We start from the raw sequence: 17,688 nt of genomic DNA, 5'->3' as shown, positions 1-17,688 counted from the left end.
CTCGCCTATGTGTAGCTTTTCCCCGGAGAGGACTTCATATTCCAAGACGTCCACTCCTCCCCCGTTGAGCCGGCGCTCTCTGCCAAAGCATCTGATCCAGGCTAATTAGCGTCCCCAGAGAAGCCCTATATTTCATAGACCACTCCTCGCCGGTAAGGCTGACGATCCCTGCCCGACGCATGGCATCAGATCCGCTAATCCCTCCCTATAGCCGTAAGACTGTTTCGTACTCACCCAGGCCCGAAAACCTGTGGGTCAAGAAAAAAAACCTGTGAATTACTCTAAAGGAAAATTCCACAGAAAAACCCGCCCCGAAACAGCCGGGGTTACATAAAAACTTTTCTCGATGAAAACAGTTTTTAAAAAAATCTACATTCACCGGGAATCGAACCCACGACACCTAGAATCGCGTTGTATCAGTAACAAGCACGTTTACTGCTGAGCCAACACCGCTTCTCATACATGTGTAATTAAATATTATATATGTTATGCATGTAGTTTATACACATATTTGTATAAAAGAATACGAGTGAGCACATATCGACGCCCCGGGCGAAGATTATTCCCTGCTTCGAAGCCTGGACGAAGACTATGCCCTTGTCTGAAGTCTGGACGAAAACTATGCCCTTTTGTCTGTTCCAGACGAAAACTATGCCCTTTTAGGATCCCGGACGAAGACTATGCCCTTTTGTAGTCCCGGACGAAGACTATGCCCTTTTTTCGCGCTCGGACGATAACTATGCCCTTTTGTAGTCCCGGACGAAGAATATGCCCTTTTCAGGAGTTCGGACGAAGACTATGCCCTTTTCTCGCGCTCGGACGAAAACTATGCCCTTTTTTCAAGTCCGGATGAAAACTATACCCGTTTTTTCTAGTCCGTGTAAAGACTATTACATTTTTTCCGAGTCTGGACGAAGATATTGACTTTTTCTGGAGCCGGGATGAAGTACAATTCATTTAAGCTCACCGTACATTTGTTTTTGTAATTAGATATATAGTCATATGTACTTATATAGTGGTTGTTGTTTACATTTACATTACGTGTTGTTTTTTTACAAAGACGTCTGTAGATTCACGTGCATGTGAATCTCGATGTGAAAATAAAACTTATAACAAACGTTTTGACACAAGTATCGCGAAATCTTAAAATGTTTAATCGTTTTCAAAAGCTTCGTATTCGTGAGCTTCTTCCAGCGTACTAGTAGCTGTTACCCACCCACCAAAAGCATAAATCAGCAAATCTGAAGGGTTTTTTTTGTTTAGAAAAAGTAAAACACAAGAGGGGTTAGTAATTAACATTGGGGTGTTTTTTAACTTAGTTTCCGTCTGAACTCGAAAAAAAGGGTATAGTCTTCGTCCGGGACCAAAAAAAAGGCATAGTTTTCGTCTGGGGCCAAAAAAAGGGCATAGTTTTCGTCCGGGTTTGAGAAAAGTGTATAGTCTTCGCCCGGGCTCGAAAAAAAGGGTATAGTCTTCGTCCGGGACCAAAAAAAGGACTTAGTTTTCGTCCGGGACCAAAAAAAGGGCATAGTTTTCGTCCGGGTTTGAGAAAAGTGCATAGTCTTCGCCCGGGCTCGAAAAAAAGGGTATAGTCTTCGTCCGGGACCAAAAAAGGGCATAGTTTTCGTCTGGACTAGAAAAAAGGGCATAGTCTTCGCCCGGGACGTCAAAAGGGCACAGTTTTCGTCCAGGGCCAATTAGGGAATAGTCTTCGCCCGGGGCGTCGATATTATATAAATATATTTGTAATAGTTGAGTCTTCCTCGCCCTTCATATTATATATATAAGTTTATTTCGTTGATCTTCTGGGGCAAATAAAAACAATTAATTTAAGCAACGCTTCGTCGACTGGTGTGTAGTATATGTTAATAAAGCCTGAAGAGGTCGACACACCAGTCGATAAAACGTTTCTTAAACTAATTGTTTTCATTTGCCCCAGAGATCAACAAAATAAACTTATATATAAATTTTTTTTTTTTTTTTTATATTATAGTGCTCTACGTCCGGCTCCTTTTTAATAAGGGCACTACTATGGGCACTTAGCACTTGGGAAAGGGACAAGGAAAGGGATGGGAGGCCTCCCCATCACTGGGAGGGGGGTAGGGGGAATTAGGCAAATTTGCTGCGAGAAGGTCGCCTAAACCCTCCTCGAGGAGCATTGCGTGGTGAAAAAGCACATGTGAAAGACACAGAGGTACTTTGCCCATAAAAGTCGCACTGGCCGGGAATTGAACCACGGTCTCCCGCGTGCCAATCCACGACCTAGCCGACCGAGCCACCGCGCGCTCACTTATATATAAATATATTTGTGTTGAAAAAAATTTTCAAATTTTTTTTGATTTCAAGAATCGAACCCTCAAACTTCGGGTTGGTAGTTAGGGACCTTATCTATCATGCTACGCATCATGCAGACCTGATTTCTGTTCTTATGACTTACGGATACCAACCGAGAAACTTCTCAATTAGAAAATTGATCGATAATCTGGCGTTTTTTGTACCATATGTAATTCAGTTCACCAATGGCGAATAAAATAGTTGTAATTATTCCTAAGTGGACGAAAAAATTTAAATCGTGTTTAAAAGTTCATTTTGCTGAAATCTGATGACTGTTTAAGATGCAAAAAAATACCAGCGTGTAGAGCGAAAAATTTTTTCAACAAGTACTTTTTTTTTGTTTCGACAAGCGCAAAATGTTGAGGAATGAATGAAAAATACATTTTGGCAGGACCTGTCAGAGTGAGATAGAATGAGCCATTTATCGTCTCCTGTCGTTCTCTGTCTCTCTCTGTCTCTCTCTCTCTCTCTCTCTCTCTCTCTCTCTCTATCATTATTATCTCTATTGTACTCATACAGGTGTACCTAGGGCCTTTGCATTGCTTTTGCCAATATTTTGCACTTGAAGAAAACGATGAATTAATGTTAAAATTACCATTATTTTTTCGTCATTTTTTAAAAATTGATTCTTGGTGATTATAATTATTTTAAAATATAAAAATTTCACCATAATTCAAAGTTGTTCCAAAATTTTCTAATTCTGTTCACTCAATTCCTGTATGTTACCCCGTTTTTAGTAAAGAGCTAACGAAGCTTGTGCACGTGCACAACTACGTACAGGTATGCGAAAACAGACAGAGAGGAGAGAGACAGAAAAAGTAATCCACATGAACGTGCTGCTAAACATATGTATGTACCTGTGTGTTGGTAGGTAGCTTAAATACTCTTTGCCGTATATTGTTGTTCTTGATCGTTCTCTTTGTTAATATGTTTATGAATAAAAAAATTTGAACATAATTTTTGATTTGCTATTTCCTTACCTATAATATTCACTGATGAAATTTCATATTCGTAAATAAACTGTCTTTTCAATATGAAATTAAAATTATGTACGGTAAAAAAAATAAATACTTTTTCATAAATTAAATATTATCGATATCAATCACGTATTCTTTGATGTTTCACATCTGTCGGGGGTCTCGAGACCCATACCTCGTTTTTTTAATGGATAGGATTTAATCCTAGCTTAAATTTAATTTCGGTTAGAACACTTAAACTATGCTAACAGCTTAACTACACGTATCAGAAGCAGATGTATTTTTTTTCGACACTTGACTGAAATTGACTTATGAGAAATATCGTATATATTTTGACCCTAAAACTTTGTAGTAGAATCGTTTTGAACATTTGTTATGGGTGGTATTTGAGGCAAAACTACTATAAAAATTAATCTTTCCGTCCAGCTTCTTTTGTAACGATTCTTCGAAGCATTTTGAGCCACTTACGGCAGATTCACCTGTATTTGAAGTGGTGACTGACAACACTCCAATTTCCAGTGTAATTTAGTGTATCCTTTACTGAAAAAAACCATGTGATATTACCACATGGTAAAAGTACGTGATCGTACCATATGGTTTTTCGTCATTTACCACATGGTTTTGTCTTAAATAACCACATATCTTTTAAAAACCATATGGTCATTTGAGACAAAACCATGTGGTAAAAACACGTATTTTATTGACCATGTTGGTAAAATCACATAGTTTTTTTTAATAGAGTCAATTGATTAGCAGAAACTATTGTTATTTTATTAGCTACTCTACTATGTTCTCGTTTTTTTTAAGCCAGACAAACTCTTCAAATTAAATAGTATTTTGAGTTAAACTAAATTTGATTATATTTTCATGATTTTGCATAAATTTTAAGTACTCTATAAAGACTTTTTGATTTTTCATTGAATTGTCTAAAAATTTATAAAATAAAGAAAATCATTTATCAATTTTTTTTTTTCAGTCAAAAATGGCAGATAATGAACACAAAGCTGTACAGTTAATTGCTGAAGCTGAAAAAAAGTTAACATCAACCAAAGGTTTCTTTAATTCACTATTTGGGTAAGATTTTTCCATTAACTGAATCGTATAGATAATATCTCTTAGTGTTCCACGTAAAATGCAAGGCAATGCTTTAGTAGGAATGTATAATTTATAAGTATGCATACTACTATCAGTGGTTAGTTTCATTCTAAGCTTGTCAATCACTATTTTACTAATATGTAAAGCAAAGTCGCTAAAACCTTTGTAATCGCTATCCATGAAAACTACTCAACCGATTTTGATGAAATTTTGCACACCGAGTCTTGACACTTCTTGGATGCTCTTAGTATAGTTTTTATCTTAAGAAAATCAATAACAAAAGCAATAAATTAGCTAAAAGTTTTTCATTAATACGCTAAATTTGCGCATTAGTTCAATTGAATCTGCTAGGTGGTGTCGAAGTAAAATTGAAACAACCTGCAACTGAATTAAATAAGAGTGGTTATAATAGGCCTGAGCAACGTACCAAATATACAGTCGTTCCCCGTCAATGCATGAAGCCTAGAGCTGAAAGGCGTGCAGCTGGGTATTCCAGCTACCGACGACACTGTACTCTAATAATCAAGTGATTTAGGTGAAACTCTATCCTAAACCACCGTGATTGACGAGTGGATACCAATACTAAGACGTTAAAAATTCTAACGTCTCTGGCGAAATACAAGGAGACGTCCAGCCAGAGTACACTTTGCTCTAGCAATTTGGGGTTTTATGGCCATTCTTCTAACCGACCTGGTACTGTTATCAACCTATATCAAGCTAGCACAACCAAGTCAGCACGCCACAACGGTACTTAATGATCAATTTGCCGCTAAATTTGTGACATTAAAACTAAATTTTCCGCTCCACCAGGAATATAGAAAATCAAAGGCGTGCCAGCTTGATATCAAGCCAGCACCGCCACTGGTGTTACCTCGGGATCCTGAAAACTTGGGAATACAATTCCTATGGGACAATTTGCCGCTAATTTGCTGCTGAACCGTTAGCTAACTGCCGATTTTACCGCTGCACCCAGAAGCCGGGAAATCGGTTGCATGTCAGCTTGATATCAAGATAGCATCGCCACTAATGTTATTTCGGGATCCTGACAACTTATGGAAATAATTCTAACGGGATAATTTGCCGCTAATTTGCCGCTGAACTGTTAGCTAACTGCCAATTTTACGGCTGCACCGAGAAGGCGAGAAATCGGTTGCGTGTCAGCTTGATATTAAGATAGCACTGTTGTTATTTCGGCTTCCTCACAATTTAGGGACATAATTCTTACAGGATAGTTTGCTGCTAATTTGCCGCTAGTCCAATAATTGTTAATATTTTGATGTGTAATGTTTTTTACCTTGATTCTACTAGAGCTAAACTTTAGAAACAATTTGTTTTATTAGTATGTTGATTTTATGACTGTAATTGATCTAAAATTTTTAAATTATTTGTGATATTGATACTGATTGTTTTACTACATGAAAGAGTTAGTGAAAAGGTTGTGTGCTAGATAAACATTAATTTTTGTATTTTTGTGTAACGACTTTGACAGCTAAAGTATTTGTTAAAATTTTAACTACGTTTTTAGAGCTTGGTAGATTAGTCCCTTTAGAGCTTGTTGTAGACTGTGTAATAATAGCAAGTTCCAAGAATATTTTTGTTGTTGTTTTGAAAAGTCATGTTTTAATTAATTATTCTACGCTTTACTGTTAATGGTAAAGACTTACTCTCTTGACACCTGTCTTCTCAACCTTCTTACACCTAAATACATGAACACTGTCGGCTCCTTATTATCAAACGAACTCGACTGAGTCCTCACTACGCACGTCCTATTATTACCCAAAACTATTCTTTGCACAGTCAACATACAGGCAGACACAGAATATAGACCATTCCTTCTTACGATGAACTTCTATGAGAAATCAGGTACGAGCAAGTCGCGAGTATAATTCTCAGGTGGAATTTGTTATTTTCTTGTGTGACTCGAGCGGAAAAATACTAGGATAACAACAAATGGCACATCTTGCTAAAAACTTACTAAGACACTCTCTGACCAGGAGACGTTGGAGCAGCTTACCTCGCAACTTACCTTACCAACCTCGAACAGGCGGGCTTAAACAACCACATAAAAAAAATAAGAACATCTCGATACCCCTCTTCCCTTTGATTTTATTGTTGCTTTCCGTCGTAAAAATTATTTTGAAAGTTTTAAATAACCAATGGACGGTGCGCTGAAAGTAAAAACGAATTGATAAGCTATCACTTTGCTTTTATATAAAAAAAAAATCAAAATTCTTGTAAGAATCTGTTTGAATGAAAGACCCGAAGTCTAAAAAATTTTATATTTGCATGAAAAAAGCCCCCGCACATTTTAATTGCTGAACTTGGTCCCTTCAACTCGAACGTCTTGCATTGTCTTATACGGGCGTTCAGTGCATTGCAGAAATTTTAAAAACTTCTTTTACCACAGCTAGCCAGTGCTATATGCTTGTTAAATTGCAAAGTAAAGATTTTCTAAATAAGAACTGAGAGTCTGTAAGACTTGCTCTAAGTGGCGTCTTAACGTCTTAAGGCATTCAGCCGAATCATGGGTGGGCGATTCCAATTATAATTCAGGTGTTTTTTGGCCAATCTAAAATGAAGCAGTCTTAATTCTGAGCTATTTGTTAGAAATTTTTAATAACTATTATATAATTTTCTAAGAATTTATAAACCATAAGAAAAAACTTAAGTAAACGTATATATCAGTCTTTATTATATATTAGACGAACGACTACTGCCTTTTACGTATGTAGACTTTGCTTTACTTGAAGTGCTTTTTAAATCGTCACAATCCATTCTGATTTGCTCGACGATAGGCGTAAGATTTGTAGTGCCCATTAGTTTCTCCCGAATGATAAAATATTTTTAATTCAAACCTTGTAAATAACTATTCCTTATGCGATTAACTTTTCCCTCTCCAAGTAAAACACTAAACAATGCAGCGTAAGTTTAATGAAAAACATGTAAAATTTTATCTTATAGAGTGCCTGCTCTCACATTTTTAATCGCACACAGTTGACACAAACGAACCTGTTTTAAACTATCTTATGATGTCTATTTTGTATATTAAACCTTAAGCTTCAATATACTCTTTTTTAAATTTGCTCTAGGAGGCCTGGAAAAAAAAGTTATTTAAAAAATAATAACGTGCTCTATATGGGGAATGACAAGCATCTTAGGGCGGGGCGCTACTAGCACGGGAGTTCTCTATATTATCGGTGAGCTCCGACCGTTGTTACGTGGGAATTGTGGAGTTTCGGGGTGTAAGGGAATTGAATACACGTGGAAGAAAGTATATGTTCGTTTATTAGAGTCTCAAGGCGAGAGCAAACGCGTGCGTGGCGTTAGGTTCGGAGGCTGATCGGAGAGAGAGAGCGGGAGAGCTGATAATGCTCTGGCCCGCCGCCGAAAGGTGATCATCATACTCTGTATCCGCTGCTCATGCGCCGTGAGAGGTGAGTCTTGGGCGCGAACTTATAAAGGTTCTAGATACTGTACGTCACACGTCCGAGGCCACGCGGTCATCGTCCTCGATGGCCATACTGGTTTGTGTGTGCGAGTATATTTGTGTTATGTTGTCTGTGAATTATTTGTGTATACATAATTGTTCTTGTTTGCGCTGCTCTCTTTACATTATTTTTGTATAATTATATTCTTTGTATATTTACTATTTATTTAATTATTCTTAGTATTTTTTTATTTATTTATTAATTTATTATTTTTTTTTTTCTGTACACATCTTATGTATAACCTTTCTTATTACATCGTCAGTCTCAATGATCATCGCGGATTGGTTGTTAACTGAGCTGGTAGTCTTCTGCCTTCTGATCCTACCCGCTCGCCCAGTAGCACTTGTACCTCTCGTGCATTGACCATGGCCCTCTGGGTTGACAAGTCTTGTAGTACTGAGTTGGTGTTTCCGCGGTTCCTCTCCCGTCCGCCTGTAATCATTCTCAAACCTTTAAGTATTATTGGACCCCCCCATTTTAAAAATCCAAAAGATCTGGCTGCCACTCCTAGTGCTATTTCCGTTGCCAACAATGCGTATTCCTTCTAATTTGAGAATTCCTCCTTTGTTTGTACTAACTCGTGTGCCCGTTGGAGTATATCCGCTAGCTTAGTACCTGTTTTTATCCTATCGTCAAGTCCCTGCTCCTGGTTATCGAGTTTCTGTAGTCCGTCTCTTTTTATCACTGCTTCCATTAATTCCAATAACATACCTCCTTTAGTCCCTTTCACCTTTTGTAGTATATCCTTCAAGTTAAGACTTGCACTTTCAAGCTTCATTATGCGATTTCCACCTTCCTCTTGTCCTGCATCCAATCTTGTATCCGATGCTTGAGCTATACAGTCCCTTGCTAAGCTGACTACCCCAGAATCCACCACCTTCAGTGTCTTGTGTTCGGTGTGTTCACACTGTATGTGGATTTGTCCTTTCTCGTGGTGGTAAAGGCATGTTGGTTTTTAGCATGGAGACGTGTCCAAAATGTGCCCTTTAACTTGGCTAATATTATCGGACATTCTTCTGGTTTCTTCACTGCGATCCCCAATATGATACGTATCTCACAGGGGTGGTCCTCTTCGACTTCTTGTGTTGGCTCCATTTGTGTGCATATTCGTGTTTTTCCTAGTCTTTTACATAGTCTTATCACCTCTTGCGGGATTGGCGTAAAACTTTTCTCACTAACACTGCTCGCTATGTATTCGTAGGTTGGCTGCAAATATGCCACTAAATCCGTAGTATTTAAGCCTTTTTGTTCCACTGGCAATGATGATATCCTAAGAAGGTCCAATTTTTCTTTCGTAACCAGTGGTATCCATATGTAATATATTATTCTGCCGTTAAATGCCATGGTCGTTATTTCTGAGATTTCTCCAATTTCTTCTTCTGTAGTTATATTTTCGCTTACTGGGAACTGTAGATCTAGTCTCAGCTGCTCTGCCAAAATTTTTGCTTCCAAAATCGCTCTCAATGCCGCATCTGGTATAAGTGTCGTTCCCCGACTCGCCAAGTATATTATGTCCACCGTTGTTCCAAATTTTGTTAAGAGTTTCTCAGCTAAGTGTTCAAATTTGCCCACCATTTCTAGAACCCTGTCATAATTGCCGAAGTATTCTGCAAAAATTTTTAAACCTTTCTCCGTTATTCTTCCAGCTTTATCTTTAAACGATTTTATATCTTGAAGGTATCTTTCATGGTTTCCATATGTTATGACTCTAATTTGTTCCGTTAAATACTTAATTGTTTCCATTGTGTTAGTCGGGATCGCCTCTACTAGCTTTTGTATTTTCTCTTTTTCCGCGTCAGTCACACTCCCCTGCAGCGCCTGCACTGTCTTGCTTTGATCATCGATCTTTTGGCCTACTACTGTTCTATATGCCTCTTTTACCCTATCCAAGGCCGTTAGGACTTTTCCTGCCGTGTACTCTACTTGTTCTATACATTCGTGTTCCTTTTTTATCGTCACCCTGCACTTCCATTTTGCTTGCTTTTTCGCGTCTAAAAACGAATTTACCTCCTCGACAACGTCATTCCAATCTACATACCATATCATTTTCCAAGTTGATGCGACTGCTTGGACTGGGCCCAAGCTCTGTACCAATATGTCAGGGTTTCTTTCAATTTCCTCTATCTCTCCAGGTTGCTGTGTCACCGGCATGGTTCCAGCCCTGAAACATAAGATATGTATTTTTTATGTCCATACCGTTTTGATTGCTGATCTCGTGAGTCGTCCGAAGGCCACGCTTACGAGAGAAGTATACTATTTTGGTCTTGTTGTTTCTGATATCTCGTTTTTTTTTTTTTTTTTTTTTTGCTTCCTACTCTTATGCGATTTGTTTTTGTTATCCTGCTTTATTCCCCGAGTTCCCTATTATCTAATAATTGGGTTTTTATAACGCATGCTTTCTTGATTTTGTCCACGTGTGTAATTCTTGTTTCGTTGCCACGTTTCAGTTTTATATTGTGGTTTTTGTAATTAATTCCTACGATTTCGTATGGTCCTTCGTAGTGATCCTCATATTTCTTTCTCGGCTCTTTAAGAACATAGACCATTTTCCCTTCCATGAAAAATCTTGTGTTCAATTTTTTGTCATAATAATATTTTGACCTGTACTTCGCTTGAACTTGATTCATGGCTGCTATTGTCCTTAGCTGCGTCATTGTTTTTATTACGTCTTCTACATATTCATCATACGTTTGTTCATTCATTGTTTTCTTGAAGCTAGATGGAATTCTGGCTGGGTAGCCCAGCAATACTTCTTGAGGCGCTATCCCCGTTGCTGAGTGTTTTGTCGAATTGTAAGCGCACATGCACATGCCCAAATGATCGTCCCAAAAGTCATCTTCATTTACGTACGCCTTTAAATATTCCGTTAATGTATGATGCATTCGTTCTATTGCGCCGTTACTCTGTGGATGGAAGGCTGTTGTTCCCATTTTGTCTATTTTAAATACCCTTGCGAACTCTTCCAACAGTTTGTTTTGTAAATGTGCCCCTCTGTCTGACAGCATTTTCTCTGGGGCGCCAAAGTATGCAATTACTCTTTTTAAAAGTGCTTTTGCTGTTTCTAACGCCGTCGCTCTCTTTACTGGTACAAGAATTATGTATTTCGTGAGCCAGTCCTGAATTGACAATATGTGACTATTGCCATGAGCCGATGGTTTGTTTATCGGGCCATAAAAATCAATTGATATTTTTTCAAATGGCCTAGCTGGTGTACCTGTTATGACTAGAGCCTGTTTTGTTCTTACTCTAACAAGTTTTTTAGATTGGCATGATTCACAACCTAACACGAACTGACGTACGTCCGGTCGCACATTTCGCCAGTAATAGTCTTACGCAATTTTGTTGTAAGTCTGGTTCATACCTCTGTGGCCTCCTTTCGATGACTCGTGGTATTCTTTGAGTACATCAAATCGTTGCTCCACAGGTGGTACTACTAAATTATTAAAGTACAACACTGCCGATATTTTTGTGTTTTCGAAGGTGTTTTCAAATTGCTCTGCGAAATAGTCCCACTGTGATACGCTTAGTATTGCTAGATCTCGTATAATACCTACTGACGTCAACTTGTTAAACAACATGAGCTGTTTTAAAGACGATATGCATTTCTTAATATCCGATTTTAATCCCGCACTGTCAAAGTGCTCTTTTACGTATAACTGCATTACTGATACTTTTCTTGCTCTAGATAGGAAGACCTCTCCAACCCTCCTATTTTCTTTATTCATGGCTGTTGGATTTATATAACCTCTCTCGTGAAGCGCGTCTATGGCTTCTGTGTCCGGTATATTTTCTGTTATTGTACAGAAGGCTAAGTTGTCAATGTATCTAAATGGGTGTTCATTTATTTTCTTAAGCCTTTGGAATGGTGGTATATCCTTATCTTCCTCTGGCTTCCAGGGTGGTTTTTGTACTGGTAGTCGTGTCCGGCAAGCTCTGTACCTATCTAAACCTGGTATACTTATATTGATTTCGCCATCATCTGTGCTTTCGGCATTATCACCTGCCACCATGTTCGCATTAAGTAACTCCTTTCCATTTTCATTATCGCTAACTTTTTTTTCGTGACTTCCATTGTTTACGTCGTCATCTGATATTTTTGGTGTTTCTTGTTCCGCTATGGGGCTAGGCCCATCCGGTGGTTCCGGTGGAGGTGGTGGCGGATCGCGCTTCTTTGGTATTCGTTTTTCTTTTGATCCAGAATCTGACTCATCACTCGTCTCGTGATCTGTTTTGTTGTCTTCCTTTGTTTTCTTATTAACTCTACCCTTGATTTTCTGTCTCGTATATGGGAACTTGTTTTCATTCCTTTTCCTCAATGTTGCTCGTCTCGCCCCTCGTACTATCTTACTGTCATCATCACTTGAATTTTTGTATAATTCATCCATTTATTTATAGCGTTTTTGTCCTTTTTCGCAGAGCGCCTGATAGTGCTCCGGCTCATACCGCATATGCTCATATTCATCTCCTTTTATTCCTGTGTAGTGATGACACATTGGAGGTCCATCTCCATTTACGTAGTGCACACATATGTTCCTTTTGAACTCCTGAGAAAAGACAAAAATTCACTCTCCATCCCCAAACTCGTAATCCTTCCTCAAAATTTTTTTAGTGTTTTCCGGGTCGACGCAGTTTTTAATATGTTCAGAATGCAGTAAGATTTTTCTTAGCTGCTTTGCTGTTAAGTCCAGATCGAACAGTACAATAAGACTATAAAACAAGCAATTACCATCGCCCTTTACATCTAATAAATCCCACTCTTTCCATGGCTCTGCACAATTTCCGTCTGATCCACGTTTTTGCTCATTAAGTGCATCGTTTGAAATCAATTGGTTGTTTTTGCTTGATTCTTCATCATTCAAATTATTGAACGCCCCAGACGTCTCTCCATGATTTAAGGATAGCCTTTCTCCCTGATTATCCCACGAAAGATTTGCTCCTTCGCTGCTGGTCTTGCCTTCACTTTTTTCTTCCTCACTTTTATCTTCCGTACTTACGGTTCCCTCTTTTTCTTTGTTTTGATCACCTTTTTCACTTGAATCCCTGCTGCTATCTTCTACCTCCCATACATCTATTCTGACTCCTGGTTTTCCCTCTACCTCTCTTTCTCTGATGTCGACAAAAACTTTTTTTTTGAGTCTATCTGTCTTTTTTTGTAACATGCTGGTAAGGTCGTTAAGTTTTTTTGGATCCTTTTTTGCAAAATAGTTAGACTGTTTTTGCCTTTCTCGTCGTGGATTTTCTGATTTTTTTTCTTCCCCGGACGTTCGATCCTCCGAAGTGCTACGACTTTTTGAGCTTCTCTTCCTACTGTCGTCTCTCTCTTTCCCATGCTCTGATCCGTTCTAGCCTATTTAAATTTCCTCTAAATTATTGTGTTTAATTTCTGGTCTTTCTTCCCAATTTACTATTATATTTTCTTCAGTCTGTGTGTTTTTTACAGGTGTGACAGAAAAATTCTGTCTAATTCTGTTTAGAGTGTCGAGCTGCCTTTGTCTTTTCTTTCTTTGCTTTTGCCTTGTTTGGTGGTCTATGATGACATAAGGTGTGCTCGTTTTTTGTACCCCTTTTATCCAGCCCTTCTCTTTTTTCACGTGCTCTAATTTATTATTTAGTGGCCCCTGCGATAAGATTTTCTCTTCAGTTTGTTGTTTTTCCTCAACTTCTTCCGAACACAATTCCACTTCAGTCTTTTTCTTCCTGGGTTCTTTATGTGATGAATCTGAGTCTGATTCCACTACTACCTTCTTTAACTTACCGTCGATCCGTATTTTTGATTTTGCCCTAATTTTGAACATACGCGCTGGTGGGCCATCACTTACTTTCATTACATGACAATAACTTAACACCCTCTTCCTTCTCTTGTTCATCTGCCATTTGATACAGTTCTATTCGTGGTAGTTCTGGGTTCTTTTCGCCCTTTTTTACGACTAGATTTCTTGAAAGAGCATCTGGTGCGTTGTTTGAGATACCTGGGCGATAAATTATATCGAAATCGTAGCCACGCAACTTTGCCTTTAATCTGTTGAACCGAATGTCGGGTTTTTTGGACGTGTTAAAATGTTTCAACGGCTCGTGATCCGTAACTACCCTGAACTTCCTGCCATACAGATAAGGTGTAAACTGTTCCTTTGCAAAAACTACTGCTAGCAACTCCTTATCATACGTTGGATATCTAAGTTCACTACCCTTGAGGCACCGTGACGCATATTCACATGGTCTATCCTTACCTATCTCTCCCTGACTAAGGATTGCTCCAATGGCATAATCCGACTTATCTGTTGTAACAATAAACGGTTTACTTAAGTCCGGTGCTGTTAATACAGGTTCCGAAATTAGCGCATCCACTAGTTTTTTAAAGGCCTCCTCCTCTTTTTCGCCCCATTTAAACTCCCTATTCTTCTTTGTCATTGTAGAGAGTGGTCGCGCTATCTTTGCATAATCTTTTATGAATTGACATTTTTTTTGGCTCTATGGTCATGTTTGCTTTTGCCAGTCTTTCTATCAATTTTTTAAAGCGTTTTTCATGTTCTTCGAGAGTTGCTGCGAACACCATGATGTCATCCATGTATACTTCAATTTCTCGCCCTTGTAGATCGGCTAGAGCTAACGTTATCGCCCTCAGGAATGTATTTGGTGACTCTGAGCACCCCATTGGCATACGTTTATATTGATAGTGTCCGTCGGGTCCCGAGATTGCAGTTTTATGCGCGTCCTTTTCTTAAATTTTTATCTGGTGGAATCCACTGTTCAAATCAACTACTGTGATGTACTTAGCAGCCGCTAAGTGCTCCAATATGTCGGTTTGAAAGGGTAGTGGGTAACAGCTTCCAACAGTTATTTCGTTCAGCTGTTTGAAATCTGTGACCAGTCGCCACCTTTTCTCGCAGTTTTGTCCTGGCGGTTTAGGCACTATCCATATATTTGAGTTATATGGGGACGTTGACGGTTCTATTATATCCAAATCCATCAATTTTTGAATTTCTCTCCTGATGTTTTCCTTCACCGCGGGCGGGTATCTATATCTTCTGACCACTACTGGCTTATTTGTTGTAGTCTTTATTTTGTGTTTAATTAAATGAGTTGTTTTTAACGGTTCTCCGTCCAACCCAAACACAAACGGGTTCATCGATATTAATTTTCTTACGTGCTGTAACTCTTGTTCGTTACAGCGCTCAGTGTCGATCAGTGTCATAATTTTTTCAATTCTTTCTTCGACACTTTTTATATCACGGTCTTTTTCCGCGTACGTGTCGATTTTTTTATCTCCATCTACGCTTTTATATCTTAATCTGTATTTTTTTTCTATTTCTTTTTCTTCCAATTTGACTTCCTCGAGCAAGCCTACAAATGCAGTCTCTTCTTTTCTGGCGCCGTCCCCCACGTTGCCAGTTATTTCCATTTTCTTCACTTCTTCGCACTTTATCAGATCCATTTCCGGTACTGTAATTCTCCTTTTTTTGTTTGAAAAATTCACGCATTCCGCATATATTTTACCTTTATTATTAGTGCCGTAAAAGTCTCCAAAATGCACATGTTCTCCCACATCTTGAAGTGGCACAAATCCAACTTGAATCTTTCCGAATTCTTTTTTGACTCTTGCATATATAACCTGCCTGGATCTCGCTGCTATCTCGAAATATTCTGCCGTCTTCAGTGGGGTTTCTACACCACTTAGGCTAAGTGTATTTGTTTTTGCGCTCACCTCGCCATTGTATTTTTTAAACATATCCCATCCAAGGATTCCGTCTACTTCGCCCGGAAAATTCTGCGGGACTACACGGAAAGTGCACTTCATACCATGGATCATTGTGTCCACCGTGCCCTTTGTTTCACGTTCTCCATGAGTTACTCTAATTATTTTTACTTTTACATTTTCATCCAATGGCGAATTTTCTTTTATATAATCTTCTTTTAGTATCGAGATCTCAGCACCCGTGTCAGCATAGAAATCTGATCTTTTCTTTCGGAAATCTTCACTCTCCAGCGTTACTGTTGGCGGTCTGCGTCCTACTGCTGCATAGTTAATTAGTACCAGCGTGACTTCTTTCTTGTCCTCTTTTCCCATCGATATATTTTTATCTTTTAGTTTTTTTTTTAAATTTGGTCCGATTTGTTGACGAGTATTAATTTTGTTTTCGTTTACCGCCTTTCCCCACACCTCCGACTGTATGGGTTTTTCTTCTTTTTCTCCAATTTTTACATCGTTTACTTTTGGTCCTTTAAAATACGTAGCCACTTTTACCCGATGCTCGATGTTGGGGGATTACTTCGAGCATCGTTCTAAAAATTCGGCTTCTGTTTACTAGAGATATCACCCCGTCTAGGTTCAGCCTCCCTTGCGTCTTGTGTCCCGTTTGTGTGTCTAGGCTCATAACGCTCGTTACTTTTCCAATCATAATTATTTTGGCTATCATCCCTGCCACTTTCTCTTTGGCCGTAATTTCTGCCATTCGGCTCATAATATCTATTATTACTATTATTATTGTTGTTATTGTTTTCGCGATAAGCATACCCTCTTTCAAAATCTCTCCCATATCTGCCGTAGTTGTATTTATTCTCTGCCTGAGCCATATTATTATGTCTGTAGTCTCCGGGTCTTCTTCCACTATCATTATATGATCTTCCACCTCTTCTTTCTTCACCCCTATCCTGGTACCTTGTATAGTACGGTGTTCTGGTCTCCTCACCGCGACCTTCCTTCACCAGCAGCCCCTTTTCTATGTCGTGCCACAATGAACGACACTCTTCTGCTTTGTGCCCAATTCGGCCACAATAGTTACACTTGTTTACCTCATCTTCCTTTTTGTTAAATTCGGCCACAATAGTTACACTTGTTTACCTCATCTTTTTTTTTGTTAAATTCTTTTTCCCATCTCTCATATTTATTGCTGTCTACTCGAGATGATTTCATAGCCATCATATCCTCGACTTTTAATGCTAATGTAATGGCCTTTGTTAGCGTTATGGGCCTATGCATAGAAACTTCGTGGTTGTACGGGGGATTAAGGCCTAATATATATTGGGTCACTACTTCTTTTTGAATATTTTTCTTAAATTCCTGCCTTAACATTTCAGAAACTTCAAGGTTTGCTTCTTGAAGCCCCATAGCCCTGTTAAACAATTTTTGCATGCGATCTGAGTATTCTTCTACAGATTCCCTATCCCTTTGTCGTTCCGACCTAATTTTTGCCATAACTGTCTCTGTGCTACTGATGGCCCCGTACCTTTCTGTAACCTCCACGAGAAATTCTTCCATGGACTCAAACTGTGTGATTCTATCGTTTAAATGTGCTGCCGCTCGACTTTTTAGCCTGCTGGGCAGCGTTGCCGAAAAATATAGGACGTCTCTGTCGTCTACCTGTCGGCCTATTGCCCTTACTACCCTTGTGAACGCCGACAAATTTATTGGGTCCCCTGTAAATATTGGTATTGTTGGGATTATTGTGCTCAATTCTTTAATTGAGTAATTTATATTCCTTTCATACTCCTGGTGATGCGGCGATCTGTGTGTAGATCCACCTGTTGTTTGCTCCCACCTCTCCTGGTTATTTTTAAAATTTTCGAACTCCCGCATCGGTCTAGCTTTCCTTCTATCTCTATTGTGGGATTCTCTTTCATTTTCTCCCCCTTACCTTTCTGGCCATCTCTGAAGCAACTCTGTCTCCCTTCTCCAATTGCCAAGCTGATTTCCAGCGGGCCCCCTATCTGCCTCATTTCCTTCCTCTCCACTGTCATCACTACGCAAGGGCTCTATATATGATTCTGAGGCTTCGTTACCTCCAATTATTTGCTTA

At 38.9% G+C, this 17,688-nt stretch overlaps 1 protein-coding gene across 3 annotated transcripts in view; it reads left to right on the top strand.

Annotated features, from left to right (window-relative positions):
* alphaSnap (Alpha-soluble NSF attachment protein) overlaps positions 1-17,688 on the top strand; it is a 242,775-nt gene that overhangs the window by 10,333 nt on the left and 214,754 nt on the right. For all 3 annotated transcript variants that reach the window (XM_089589214.1, XM_089589213.1, XM_089589212.1), the window contains exon 2: positions 4,288-4,385. In XM_089589214.1, the coding sequence (XP_089445340.1) occupies positions 4,294-4,385 (92 nt within the window). In that variant the 5' untranslated portion in view covers positions 4,288-4,293. The remainder of the gene's footprint in view (positions 1-4,287; positions 4,386-17,688) is intronic.

Source organism: Copidosoma floridanum, unplaced genomic scaffold (assembly GCF_036245765.1).
Source record: "Copidosoma floridanum isolate Cflo_tuat_1 unplaced genomic scaffold, Cflo_Japanese_pri ptg000008l, whole genome shotgun sequence".
NCBI lineage: Eukaryota > Metazoa > Arthropoda > Insecta > Hymenoptera > Encyrtidae > Copidosoma > Copidosoma floridanum.
The sequence above is the reverse complement of the archived record's forward strand: the minus strand, read 5'-3'. Positions and strand labels throughout refer to the sequence as shown.